General features: G+C 35.0%; 1 protein-coding gene across 22 annotated transcripts in view; it reads left to right on the top strand.

The window, feature by feature from the left end:
• ptprfb (protein tyrosine phosphatase receptor type Fb) overlaps nt 1-14,561 on the top strand; it is a 368,772-nt gene that overhangs the window by 178,165 nt on the left and 176,046 nt on the right. For all 22 annotated transcript variants that reach the window (NM_001083576.1, XM_087240178.1, XM_087240172.1 and 19 more), the window contains 2 exon segments: nt 9,359-9,504; nt 11,775-11,916. In NM_001083576.1, coding sequence (NP_001077045.1) covers nt 9,359-9,504; nt 11,775-11,916 — 288 coding nt within the window.

The raw sequence follows: 14,561 nt of genomic DNA, 5'->3' as shown, positions 1-14,561 counted from the left end.
ATATGTTGTCATTTAATAAGAATATGTCAATAACTCAATTTTGACATAAATGTCAGATAAAACCTTATCTCTAATAATTTTAAGGTGACATAATGTTGTGCATTTTTAAAAAATCCTGGTTCCAAATGGAATCTCAAATGGAGTTTTGGATCATCAGTGTTCGTGTCTGCAAGGTCTTAATAATGTCTTAATTCTCAAAAACTAAATTTTAGGTCTTAAAAAGTCTTACATTTACTGATATAGTGTGTTGTAGGTCTTAATTTTGTAGATCTACCCAATTTGGGCAACACCCATCCAATCACCAATAATTCATTTAAATAAAACGTGAAACTTTTCAATTAGGAATGCAATTTTTAACCCTATTTACCATAATGGTTTATTGGATTATTTACCTTGCAATATCATTTATTTAAAAGTTCTCTATTCATTTACAGGAAACTGACCTGGACTGTTGTGCATACCTATTTGAAATATTTTGCTCAGAATTAAAATATTTTCAACTGGGCCATTCGAAAAAACTCCTTAAAGATCTTAAAATAAAGATTCATAAAGATCTTAAAAATATCTTAAAAAGTCTTAAATTTAACGTGCTAAAATCTCCAGAAACCCTGGATTAGACGTATCATTTCATCACTACACTTTTAACACTTTGGGTTGGATTTGGGAAACCACAATCATTGGGTTAAAAAGTGTCATTTAGTTTTAATTCTTTAAACAACCCAACGTTGGCTCAAATATGGAACAATACACGTTCTAGGTTTTTGAAACTCAACATTAGGTTAAATATGGACAATATAGCGTAGTGAGGTTTTTGTTATTATTTTTGCCAACTCATATTAGAAATCAACACAGAGATTTATGTACTGAGATTAATGCATTGGGTTTGCCATTACTTTATTTGCAGAAATGTTCAGGATCACCCAGATATAATATAAAAATGCTGTAGAAATAATCCTATGGCTTTTATTTGTTCATAAAGTACATGATCACTACAAAATAATTAAAAACAGTAACAAAAACAGCAACAATGTTTAGAATAGTGTTTAGAGTAGTGACTTATTGTGTACAAATTAAAAGTTTGTATTGACATAATATCTAAGAGTGTACTGTGTATTTATTATGTAAATATAAATGCACAAGCATGCATGTACTTAAAATATTTACAAATATATCAACATTTATATAGACTTTTATGTTATAAACATTTAATATACAAATAAACATGTTATATACATGTAAAATGTACGCCTAAATATATTGTTTATATATTGTAATTATAAATAATTACATAATGATAATATACATATTAGGCACAAGCTTTTATTTTGTATATGTGTCAGAAGGAAACGTTTATAGCATTAGATCAGTATATCATAATATATCGTTATTGCTATTGTTTATACTAAATGTAATAAATAAACACAATTATTGTTTTTTATTGTAGTTTAACATTTACACATAGCCAAAATTAAGGTACTTTTTGTTAAATAATTACCCTGCCCCCCAAAAAGAACCAATGAAACAGCTTATTAGTTGAAATTATGTGAACATGGGTTAAAGAATCACAAAATAAGAAATCTTTGATCAAACCAATTATCTGTCTTTGCATATCGTTATCTTTCCTTCAACTCTGCATTCATGGATCTCATCTACTTAAACTCTAAGCACCCTCTATGTACTTTAATTCAAAACATGTGCCCAGATGGGTTAATGCCCACTGATCCTTGCTCGTAAACAAAGGGAAAAACCCCCCACATGCTGAGAACATCTAATAGAAATGTCATGACAGATGTTAAAGGACTCTTGAATGTCAAACCGGTGCTAATCTCAAGCCCTAAATCACACACACATCCAAGTATTTATGTTTTGGGGAAACTCCCAACAAGTTTCCCTGAGATTCTCGTTGGGGTTTTACCCATTAAACCTCCCGTCGCAAAGCATGTTGGTCACACTAAGAAATCCTTCAGCACCAAAAACTACCTTTCTGTCATTTTTTTGTGTGTGTGGGTATAATGGAGATAAAGGTGTCCAGAAAGGCTTTTATGAGGGTGTGCATTGCACTGCGGTGCCAATCAAACTGGTCTCCAGAGGAACCGGCACGTAAATGTCATTTAAATGTCAGGCCAGCCAATACTCCTGTGGGTCATAGGGGTGCTGCTGTGGTACACATTTTACAATGGATACACATACAGGTGCGCATACACACTTACACACAAACAGAGCCACTGTTGTTGGGGTCATTTTCTCTGATAAAGCATGTGTCTGTATCAAGGTTATTTTAATAAAATAAAAGTCTAAACCTATTGGTCAAATTTTCAATATTTCATATTCACATTTTTATATACTGAAAATAAAAGAAATATAATATGATATAATATAATCAACCTATCCTACTGTACCCAATCCGGGAGTCAGTTGCTTTATCAAGGATGCTAAAAACCATGGCCTCTAGCATCTGTTGCTAGAGCACCTTTTGAGGTTAGAGGAGTGAGGTTTACCTGCATAGCACTTTGCTAGCTGGCCTCTGTTACACTAATATAATATAATATAATATAATATAATATAATATAATATAATATAATATAATATAATATAACAGTTACTGAAAAACAAAATAGTAATTAGTAAAAAAAAACACATGTATGTAGAACAGTCACATACTTATTTTTTTTTTTACTAATGAGTGTGTATAAATATGTGAATTAATATGTACTAATATAATTCAGCTTATACTTTTATTTATTTTAACTTGCTTTTGTATGTTTTTTTAGGTTAGATTTTCTTTTTTTATTCAAAATATCTTATTTTTATTGCTAAGAGGTTTGCACAAGAATTGACAATGAACATTACTTTGGTCTGCACAGGACATATTTTGTTAACTCTAAAACTCTGGGGTTTTATTTTCTGGCATATCTGGCAAAATGAGGTGGAGGAGGTATCCCGAACATTAATTATTTTGCTACTTGAAACGCATTTAGCATCATTCTTGTAATCTTGTCAAGTAAAGCATTAACATATTTAAAAAGGCTAACATTAAATGTAATAAAATACATGACAAGTGCATGAGTATCACATGCAGTCTGTCGGTAGCAACACAGACTCATTGTGAATACGCTGCCCTTTATATATTTATGGAGAGATCGAATTTGTCGCCAAAGGTTCATATGGCTGCATTTTTTCTTTTAAACAAATGCTACGGGGCGGTATTACATCGCCGATGGCCAAAGTATTTTTATTTGTTTTATTTTTTTTCTTCATGCTACGGGCTGATTGCTTACCTCTGTGTGGACGGCTTTTCTGCTGTTATCAGTTTGCCCTGTGGCTCACCATGTACGTTGGGGGATTTGAGACGCAGAGTAGAGCTCCAGAAGAACGGTTCCAGAGAGCAGGCAAAACAAAAACAAAAGGCAAAAAAGGTCAAATAAACAAGTTAATAACAGTGTCAGAACATGGTAAAATCAGAAAACGTGGTAAGAATCAGGCGGCCATGTGGGCTTTTGTTTTTTTCTAGATTGCTTTTGAAAAGACTATTGATTGGGTTTAGGGAAGGTAGATGGCGCTGGTCAATTGTTGCTTTTGAAAACACCATCGGTTGGGTTTAGGAAAGGGTTGGGCAGGGGGATCGGTTGTTCATTCAGTTAGTCGGAAGCTGCCTCTGGTGGATTTAAGAAGAAGAGCAGGTGCAAAAAGGGAATTAGGAGAAGAAATATTAGATCTGAAAAAGCGTACACATTGTTCTCTGGTGGATTTGCATAAAAAATGTAAAACCGTACCTGCTGGGACATATTTCGCTTTCTCCAGAAATGTATACCAGGGTACATATCATAATGAGCCTGGGTTGGTCAGTTGTCGAGACTGCCTGCCTAATTGTTTTTTTGTGTGTCAAAAGACAGATGTAGTACAAACTTTGAAGGAGGAGGTCACCTCGTAAAACCCTGTAGAATTATTGAAACTTAATCTGAACCTAAAAACTAAATAGATGTTTGTTTGCAAAAATCAGTCTAAAATAAATAGAAAATAGAACATCTTTTAAATTACATTTAAAACAAAAAAATCATTTAAACATGTAAAACTATAATAACCTAGGTCTGTATGTCCTAGAGCAAGTGCAGCCCGAGTCGCACTCTTCCTGCTCACTACTTTACCGCCCTACCCATTGGTGCTATGTTATGTTAACTAGGTATTGATTTATTTTTTTTCCGCACTACCCTTCTGATCCCGAAGTATAATGGAGGAAGGACATCATTTTAGTGGCACCGCATTCCCTCGGCTTGTTCCCTCCAGGAAAATCATATGTACTACGGCATGTAGTTTCCTCGCCGCTCTAATTTATCTGTCCCTCGACTAAGAGAGGATTAGATTCCCAGCATGGACCACCTGCTCGGATACTGTGATCTATTCCAACATGTCCCGTGGTTCACTGGAGAGGTTTGAGTGTGATAATGGATTTGTGTCCTCCTCCTTATGAATGAGATTATGAGAAATCAAGGCAATGATAAACGAAGAGCAGGTTAAAGGTGGTTTTTGGAGTCCTGGTTGTGTGTGTGCTGGGTTTAATATACTGTATGCGGAGTACTTACAAATGTGAGTTCATCTGCTGTTCTGTTCGTGTGCAGTTTGTCTGCCTTTTTTTCAGTCAGATAAATATGAGTCATCATTCTGCTTATATTTTATTTACAGTTGACATTTTCGAGATGGAAATCACTGTACTAAAAGTAAACAAAAACAATTATTCCTTGTATTTATTTATTTAAGTGTGTGTGTGTGTGTCTACTTGTGCATTTGTTGAGTTCGGTACCAGTCAGTACTAAAATTTTTAAAAAGTTCATTTCCTGCTAACATTTTGACACTGTTAAAGCCTTCTTTCCACTGTAAACTAAGAGCGACAGACTGGAAGTCATTCATTTCCAATGGAGAGTAGTCTGGGAGTGGCTGGGTAGAGTTCCGATCATCTCCGTATGCGATTGGATCCAAATTGAGCTGCTATAATTGAGCTGAAATATTTGAACTCCTGCAACTAGACCGTATGCGACTAGCCGACCGAATGTGATGTATTCCAATGTTGTCCTAGCATGTTTGTGCGCGCGAGATGAGAAATCAATTGATTTATATATATATATATATATATATATATATATATATATATATATATATATTCATAAATGTATGCAATAAAGTAATAAAAATATATATTTTTATGTTGTCTCCAATATTTTATAGTGGTCTCAGAGTTTCTAGTATTCATTAATTCATTCAATCATGGTAAACGCACAGAGAATACTTCCTCTTGCTTTTGCACTTCTTTATTTTGGACACTGTGAGAACAGCTTCTCTTTTGGACACTGTGAGATCAATTTCTCTACTCTTCTATGGTGCACATCAGAACTGAAAATTCTGTGCGACTGCTACAAAGGGAAGTATTCCTACTGTCGTGTCCAAATGTCGTGTGATGATGTCTATGTGTGTGTGTGTGTGTGTGTATGTGTGTAAATGAAAGATAGCGTGATGCTGTGTGTCGCTTCCTAGGTGCTGTGTATCTATGTGTGTGTGTGTTTTTAAAGACAGCTTGGCTGTCTGGACTCTGGACCCCGTTAGGGGTAACGGTCGCAGTGGGTAGAAAACGGGGCGGACAGCGGGACAACTACTGCTGAATATAAGCGGAAGCGGTCGGGTTCAAAGTAAAACCTGGCAGGAGCGAAATTAAAAAATCTAGCTCCCCGCAGATCTCTACTACCAGCTAACCGCTTACCTTCATGTGGACGGCTTTTCCGTTGTTACCAGTTAGCCCAGTGGCTCACTGCATACGTCGAGCCTAGTGAAGAATGGTTCCAGAAAGCAGGTAAAACAAACACTAAAGGCAAAAATTCATTAATTAAAATAATAATAATAAAAAAGGGAATAACAGGATGAGATTTGAGGTAATATCTGAAAACGTGGTAAAATCAGGAGGCCACAAAGTATTTTCTTTTTCTGGATTGCTTTTGGAAACACTTCAGTGAATTATGAAAGTCGGTGGGCGCTAGTCAATCGATGCTTTTTAAAACACTATCAGTTGGGTTTAGGGAGGTGAGTGGGAGCGGGGATCAGTCGGGGATCAGTCGGATTCGGAGTTGTGTTGGATTCGCAAAAACAAAATCTGCAAAAAAACATACCTCCTCGGATGATCTTTTTGCTCTCCAGAAATGTGTACTGAGGTACGTATACACAATGTGCCTGGGTTGATATTTTTACATAAAGCTACTGGTCAACAGAAGCACATATATTCAAATGTATTTCATACTGAAATACATGCAGTCAATTAGATTGTAATGATCATTTAAACTAGAACCACTTTTGTCTTTTATAATTTGATTATCATTAATACAATGTTATAAAGAAATATGACATTTAGTCAAAAGACAGGGTGCTATAGTCATATTGGTTTTATTTTAACAAATTACAACATTAAAAAATGAACCAAAATGATTGCCTCAGTAGCTTTTTGGGGGGAAAGCTGATACAATCAGACACATCATACAAGGTCAAACATTATATTGCTTGACTATGAATAATATACATGTACCACTATGTTTTATATCTGGTTTTATCGTGAGATTCACCTTTCACCCGCATCTCCCACTATTTCCAGGGAATGTTGCGCAGTAGCTGCGTTTCTGCCAAACTGTCTTGTTTTGCTTGATCTGGCATCAGTGCCATTCAAAACAAGCCATTGCGCATTTGAAATGACTCAGGTGATACGTGTGGCTCTTTATCTACGCACATCCCTACCTAGCCCGAGCAGTGATGAAACACGTCCCATTGTTGTTTGTGTTGTAAACGCATGACACCGATGCAGGGTGTGTGAGTTCCAGCGTGCCTTGACTGGTCTCTGGAAAAAACAACCACCAATAATACCAAGTGAATCGTCCTTTTAGCTTTAAATTGACAGCATTTTTCTTCTTAAACACTGAATGCAATGTTCTCATTCTTTTTGTACCCACATGTGATTGTAAATTCTTGTCTGCTGAGTCACAATGTTTATTTTATATAGTTAAAGAGACTGATTGCAGTTATTTTAATATATTAATTGCATATTTGTGTATTTATTTATTTATTTATTTATCGCTTGCTATGTGTGAACAGCTTGTAGTGCAATTTCAAAAATGTGACCATATCTGACTTCCTATTGTCTGTGAAAGGCTTTTGTTAATGTGAAGGACTTGTTTTATTATGTGGAAATCAAAAGCATGTGACATTGACAAATACTTTTAAGAAATTCTCTTCTATAGCTTGATGTATCAAATTAATGTGTGTTGAGTGCTTTGGACAAAGAAAGAGTCATTCTGTGCTGTTTATGTTAGTATGTCTTTAAAAGAAACGGATTAAGGTATAAACAGAGTCCACACCTTAACTGTATTGATAACAGAAGGACAATGTTGTAAGAGTCACTTATTATGAAGGATTTTATTTGACAGCTGAGTAAAATTCATCCTGCCAATCTCGAAAGAAAACAAACAACGACAAACAAATCTGCAACATATGAGTTTACAAAATAACTAATAATTGAATAAATAACTAGTAATAATTTAAAGAAATTTTGCAGTCATTTTGGTGATGGGCTTTTACATGGTCTAAATGTTTTGAATGTTTATATTCTCTATTAATATTTATAAAGCAGTTCTGTCTGGTGTTTGAATCTGATTGGCTGAGAGCCTTGTGTTATTCTGCAATAACAACACTTGTACAGCCTCTTCACTTGTATTACTTCACCCACATAGAGTGACAGCAGATCAATGAACTCACTACAGTATTGCAGCTTTTGGACAACATAATGTACTTTTGAGGCTTTTTAGGCAAGAATGTAGTTGTTTAGATTGCAACCATGCTGTTTATTTATAAGGATAGGGCCTATTTTAGGTATTTATAATTTTTTCTGCATCCATCCTGTCATACTGAGCAGAGCAAAGACAGTTGACGTTCCACCACAAGATGGCAACAGAGATAATTTCAAACTACAGCTGATCAAAACATTAGCCTGGTAACTGGTATGTCACATTCTAAGGTGATCTCTCTCTTTTGTATGCTGTAATGCTGTATTTACATCATAGTAATCTGGTAGTGCTTGCTTTGCTTTGGCTTTTTCAGGGGTTAATTATTATGATCTCTAAATTGCAACAGAGAAATACTGGAAACCTCTGTAGACTGATGGCATTTCATGCCGTTCGGCCTTATAATCGTGAAATGTCAGCAAAATCACCTATTTTGTTATCACTTTCGATATTACGCTAGAAAGTAGCAACAGTTTCTGCTATTCTGACGTCAGCTGCAGATGTGAATGAATGGCGGAAAAAAGTAGTTCCTCAAACAAAAGGATTTTTAGACTTTCTGTGCTTGATTTTCTTTTTTTATATACACAATTATGCCGTCAAACTGTTGTGTAAACGCAATATCACACTCATTGCAGTGCAATATGGATGTATATCGTCACTGGTGGGACACTATGGCAATTCACACCTCCCACCAGTGCTGGTATACCGTATCGTATAGCCGTATCACTTGTATGATATAGCTCATATATAAGATTTATGCTTATATAATTTTTTTTATTTACTATAATTTATTTTTCTTTTATTTATTTAATTTTTGAGGGTTGTTAGTTTATTTTATAAATAATTAGTTATAAAAATGTCAACAAATATGTTTACATGATTCTGCTTTCTGTTTTTTCTCTTCTGTTTTATAAATGCATGTTTTTACAGGGCTTTCTGTTTATAAACTTTAAATACTTGATGTTTGTACATACTGTGACAGAGTTTTAGCCAACAAAAGTTCATCTATCATGTTTATTTCAACATAATAAAACATTCTGTAAAATGTATTATTATTTAGTGTGCATTTTTAACAAAACAAATACTACTTGGGCTATTTATTTTACAAGAATTATTATTTCAGTTCTTCTACATCAGAATTCCACATTTACTTTTTTTTTGTAGTTTGTGAAGATTTATTTTTTGATTCATTAAACTGTTTTTATATTAACACATCCTCTTAATGTAGCACTTATGATTGCCCATTGACCTAAACTTATTATTATTATTATTATTATTATTATTATTATTATTATTATTATTATTATTATTATTATTTTTAATATATATATTATTACTATTATTTGAAGTGTTTTGTTATAAAAAGGAAATAATCACTTTGACAGTTCTGGTATTTTCTGCAAAGTTTCTCTTAGACATCTGCTGCAGGTGTTAACTTAGTTCCAGTGTAAAGGATACCCGTACATAACTAGTTTATCACGGTTTTTCTTGTCACTGCAGTCCAGGAACTAATAGCTGCTCTCTTTCTCTTTTCACCTTACTTTTTCAAGGCTTGCCAAATTTCGTCAGATCTCCAGAGGACCAGACGGGGATTTCAGGAGGAGTGGCGTCTTTTGTGTGCCAAGCAGCGGGTGAACCCAAGCCTCGCATCACATGGATGAAGAAAGGAAAGAAAGTCAGCTCGCAGCGCTTTGAGGTGACTAACTGTCTTTCTCTGCCTCCTCACTGTCTCTCTCCGATGCCACATCATTATGAAGTGTTTCTTTTTTTTTCCACTGTCAGGCGTTTGCACAACACTCATGTTTTTTTCTTATGCTGATATATTGTTTTGTATAGTCAGCTACCTCACACACACCCGTCTCTGTTTGTCTTTCTTTATTCCCCTCACTCTGTTTTCCTGCTCAATAAATGTTATGGTTGGAGCTGAGATTTGAATGGAGTCAGGGTTTTGAGGCAGTATGAAGCCACATTGTGTATATTATTATTATTATTATTATTATTATTATTATTATTATTATTATTAATATTATTATTATTATTGCCATTCATTCATTCATTCATTTTCCTTCAAATTAGTCCCCATTATTATTATTATTATTATTATTATTATTATTATTATTATTATTATGATGATGATGATTATTGTTATTATTATTATTATTATTATTATTATTATTATTATTATTATTATTATTGTTAATTGTATTATTATTATTGTTGTTGTTATTATTGGTTTTATTATTATTATTATTATTATTATTATTATTATTATTATCATCATCATTATTTGTAGTAGTAGTAGTAGAGCAGATTTTGTTTATTTGTTTATTTTATTAATAATAACTATGATAATAAGTAAAATAGTGTTGTACAATAATATATATATATATATATATATATATATATATATATATATATATATATATATATATATATATATATATATATATTATAAGTGTGAACCTACACTTGTCTCACAGTTTGCTACGGTCAAGCCATCGATTTGGTTCATTTTGATATATCGGTGCATCACGGTACATTGACGATGCTTTCCATAGACAATTTGATATGATTTGACTTAAACACTCTTTTTTACAATATCAAACAAAATAAAGACATGTAAATAATATCCCGCTTGCTTTTTGAGTGACTTCTTAAAAACCTATGAATGAATAGGCGCTCAACAAAAAAGGCTGCCAGTGCAGCTCTGGCGCTGTTCAGCAAACATTGACACCGACAGTGCACTTATGTTAAACGGCTGCAGCGATCCGCTGATACATCATAGACGGCGACCCGGTGAGGAAAACTGCAGATACGTTTGTGTCTAGATCCACAAGTAACATTATTGTTAACAGCCGAGAGAGGAGATAAAACTTAACGTTATGAACACGCCAGCAGGTCAGAGAGAGAAAGTGAGGGAGTTTATAGCTTTCGTTTTCTAAAGTACTTTCCTGTCAGTGAAAGACTGTCCAGCAAACTCACAAGAAGTAAATTGTGTATAGTTATCAGCTTTTTAAGTAGTTGGAGCGTTTAATTAATCACGGTCACCAGAGTAAGCTACCGCCATATAACACATATGTGACAAATGACGTCAGTACGTAATAACTGGTTATGATTAGTACTGAACCGATAGCAAATTGTTCACATCTGCGTTGCGGTGAAGCAAATTTTTTTAAAATTTTGACACCGCTAATATATATAAATCTAAGGTCAACCTATATTTTACTCATGAAACGAGTGTTCACTGATAAATATCAATGAAATACTGTTTATGATGAATTGTGAGGTTGTTTCTTTACACTAATTAAGTTTGAGGATTAAAATTAAATATCTTTTTTTATATATTTAGAGCTTTACTGAAAGTGGCCATTTTTGACTGTGAGAAGACCACGCAAGTGTTAAACAGTTAGGTAACAGTTAAACAAGTAAAAGCAACTGGTATATCTGGATACAACTGTTTACTAAACAGACAACAGTTACCATGATATTAATGTTAAAATACCTTGTGATCTACATTTTTTCCCATAATGTCTTTTTTTTTCACCAACTATGTGGCCCAGCCCTGCACTTAACCTAAATGAAGCACAAAGATCTCTGTGTAGGAGGAGAAGACTTTGGCCTAAATACACTTAATGTATCCCTCAAATGTCCCGTATTCCACCCCTGTACACACCTTGTTGACTTCAGGCCTTCTGAAACTTGAGTACAGTGTCAAACAGCACATTATTTGTCACTCATGAGAAACATCAAGCCTATCTGTCCAATAGCCGTCACAGTATCTGCCTCAGAGAGAGACGTGGCAGCTTTTTTGCAGAATAACTCAAGACAGTAGTTGGCTGAAAGTTCAGAAGGACATGATTAAAGACCCTACTCTCTTTGAAGATATATGATCTGGTCTGAGGCTTTGCTGTAAATTTTAAGGCGAGAAGAGAGAAAAGTGTTTGACGGTGTGTCTTTCTTTGGCAGGTGATTGAGTTTGATGATGGTTCGGGCTCAGTTCTGCGCATTCAGCCACTGCGAACTCACAGAGACGAGGCCATCTATGAGTGCACAGCCACCAACAGCCTGGGGGAAATCAACACCAGCGCCAAACTCACCGTGCTGGAAGGTCAGCAGCCCCCCCTTTACATTTATGACTTTTCTTATACATTTCTGACTTATTTATATGAGGGTTGACATTGAGTTTGGAAGGAAGGTAGAAGAGTGATAGGAGATGTTGGTGTAAATAGACTTGGAAAATGACACTAACATTTATTTATTTATTTATTTATTTATTTATTTATTTATTTATTTATTTATTTATTTAACTAGTAATAATTGTTCTACAAATATGTGTTATAAATATAATGTATAATGCTTATATGACAAAGTGTCATTTAATATTTTTTGTTTTAATTGTTCATATTAACTTTATCACATTTATTATTAGCCAAACCTAGTCAAGTGTCTAGTCTATCTGTCTGCGGACTGCAAGACAGGGGCATAACATGAAGGGGTGTAACCTGTAGTAAGTTAGACACGTAATTTGCAGCTATTGAGATCCCATTGGACAATGTTAAATGTCACAACGAGATGTTGTTGACATGATGGTAGAAATACTTAAAAGAGAACATTTTTAACTAATGTTTTCATGAGTTTTCTTCATATTTATCCACAACCAATTCATTTGAGATATTAATATATTCATTCATTTAGTGACTCCATTATGCAACTCCCCTCGCAGTCTTCTTCATTTGTTCTTTCATAACAGTTAACCAACTTGATGTCGCCCCCGTGCTTGCAAATAATACTACAATAGCGAGTGCACCAAATATGAAAGCCTCTGTTACTCGCGGCTGTACTTTAATAACTGTGATGGTTGGGTTTAGAGCTGGGGAAGGTGTAGATCAGGGGTCACCTACCCCGATCATAGAGGTCCGGTGTCCTGCAGGGTTTAGCTCCAACTTGCCTCAACACACCAGCCTGGGTGTTTCAAGTAAACCTAGTAACACCTTGATTAGCTTGTTCAGGTGTGTTTGATTAGGGTTGAAGCTAAAATCTGTTGGACACCGGACCTAATTTTGGTGATGCCTGGTGTAGACATTAATAACTGTGATGGTTGCGTTTAGGTTTGGGGAAGGTGTCGATGATAATAACTGTGATGGTTGCGTTTAGGTTTGGGGAAGGTGTCGATGATAATAACTGTGAAGGTTGTGTTTAGGTTTTGGGAAGGTGTAGATGATAATAACTGTGAAGGTTGGGTTTAGGTTTGGGGTAGGTGTAGATATTATTGACTATGATGGTTGGGTTTGGGTTTGGGCAAGGTGTAGATGTTAATAACTGTGATGGTTGAGTCTAGGGTTGGGGTAGGTGTAAACATTAATGACTGACATGGTTGAGTCTAGGGTTGTGGTAGGTGTAGACATTAATAACTGTTATGTTGGGGTTGGGGTAGGTGTAGATATTATTGACTATGATGGTTGGGTTTGGGTTTGGGCAAGGTGTAGATGTTAATAACTGTGATGGTTGGCTGTAGGTGTGGAATAGGTGTAGACGTTAATAACAGATGTACAGCACAATCTTTCCAACAACATAGTTTTGACTTGGGTCTCCATATTTAACTTTCATATTTTTTCATGTGATATGGATCTGGATATTAAAGAAAAAGAAACAACATTTCATGATTATTATTATATAATTATATTTTTATTTCTTTATTATGCATTAACCGGTATGCCCCATAGATGGCAGCACAACAGCCAGCAAGAACACGTCAAAGAAATGCAAACACAATATTACATTACATTCATAAATCCAAGGCTCTGACATTATGTTTTACACAATTTATATCACTAAAGTTTTAGTCTGTGAACCTTCCTTTAAGAATAACCCCATTTTTCTATTGCCCCTGGAATTGATGTAAGCAATCATATCCTGCTCTTTTTTTTATCTGTACATTAAAGTGTTGCAAACCAAGAGATAACAGTATAGCAAGAGTTTAGGTGTGGTTTATATGAATAGCAGTAGCTTGTAGTATCGGCTGACCCTTCCCAGCACCATGTGTTAGGTATTACACACGTGCCCCCAGTCTTATTTCAGTTAATCATATTTTTCACCTCCGTCTACAAGCAGACAAAAAGCTGTTTCGTTGTAATTCAGAATCCTCAAATGAAGAAATGATCTGCCCGAAGTCTGTCAAGTCCTCTGGCTCTGTCCAGACAGGAAGAGAAAGAGAAAGGTGCCATATTGAAAGCAGGCAGTTTGGCTCTTTTAGCCGCTTTCCACAGTGAAGTGGATAAGCCGGACGCCCACAGGATCCTGCAGGACAGAATGAACTCTATTTATAGCTCATTGTTCATAGCAAGCAATGCATCATTTGTGTCCTACAGCAATGCTGAGAGACCAGCACAAAGGAGAAGTTGAATGATAATGATGTTCTCTAATGACTTACTAAAGGATGTCCTCTGCGGCACATTTGGAAGGGTCTTGGGAATCTCTGGCAGAAATGCAATCGCCTCATCTTTACATCACGGAAATTATATTAGGCGGAAATATAGCCATTTGTTTTGACCCTCTTTTACCCAAGAAAGAACTGTGGCGCTTCCATCTTCTTTCAGAATTTAGCACTATTCATATCCCTGTTGTCTTGGAAAATTTCCCCTATATGTCATATAAATAAATCATAATCAGTCCCCAGATTGATCAACACCCCTAAAATCAACCCAGGTTTATTTTGATTACGTACTCCTATATAAATTTGTGGGGAGAGCAAAA

The sequence above is a fragment of the Danio rerio genome, chromosome 2 (genome assembly GCF_052040795.2).
Source record: "Danio rerio strain M-AB ecotype USA chromosome 2, GRCz13ab, whole genome shotgun sequence".
Classification (NCBI taxonomy): domain Eukaryota; kingdom Metazoa; phylum Chordata; class Actinopteri; order Cypriniformes; family Danionidae; genus Danio; species Danio rerio.
Note: the sequence above shows the minus strand (reverse complement) of the source record. Positions and strands in the feature narration are given on the sequence as shown.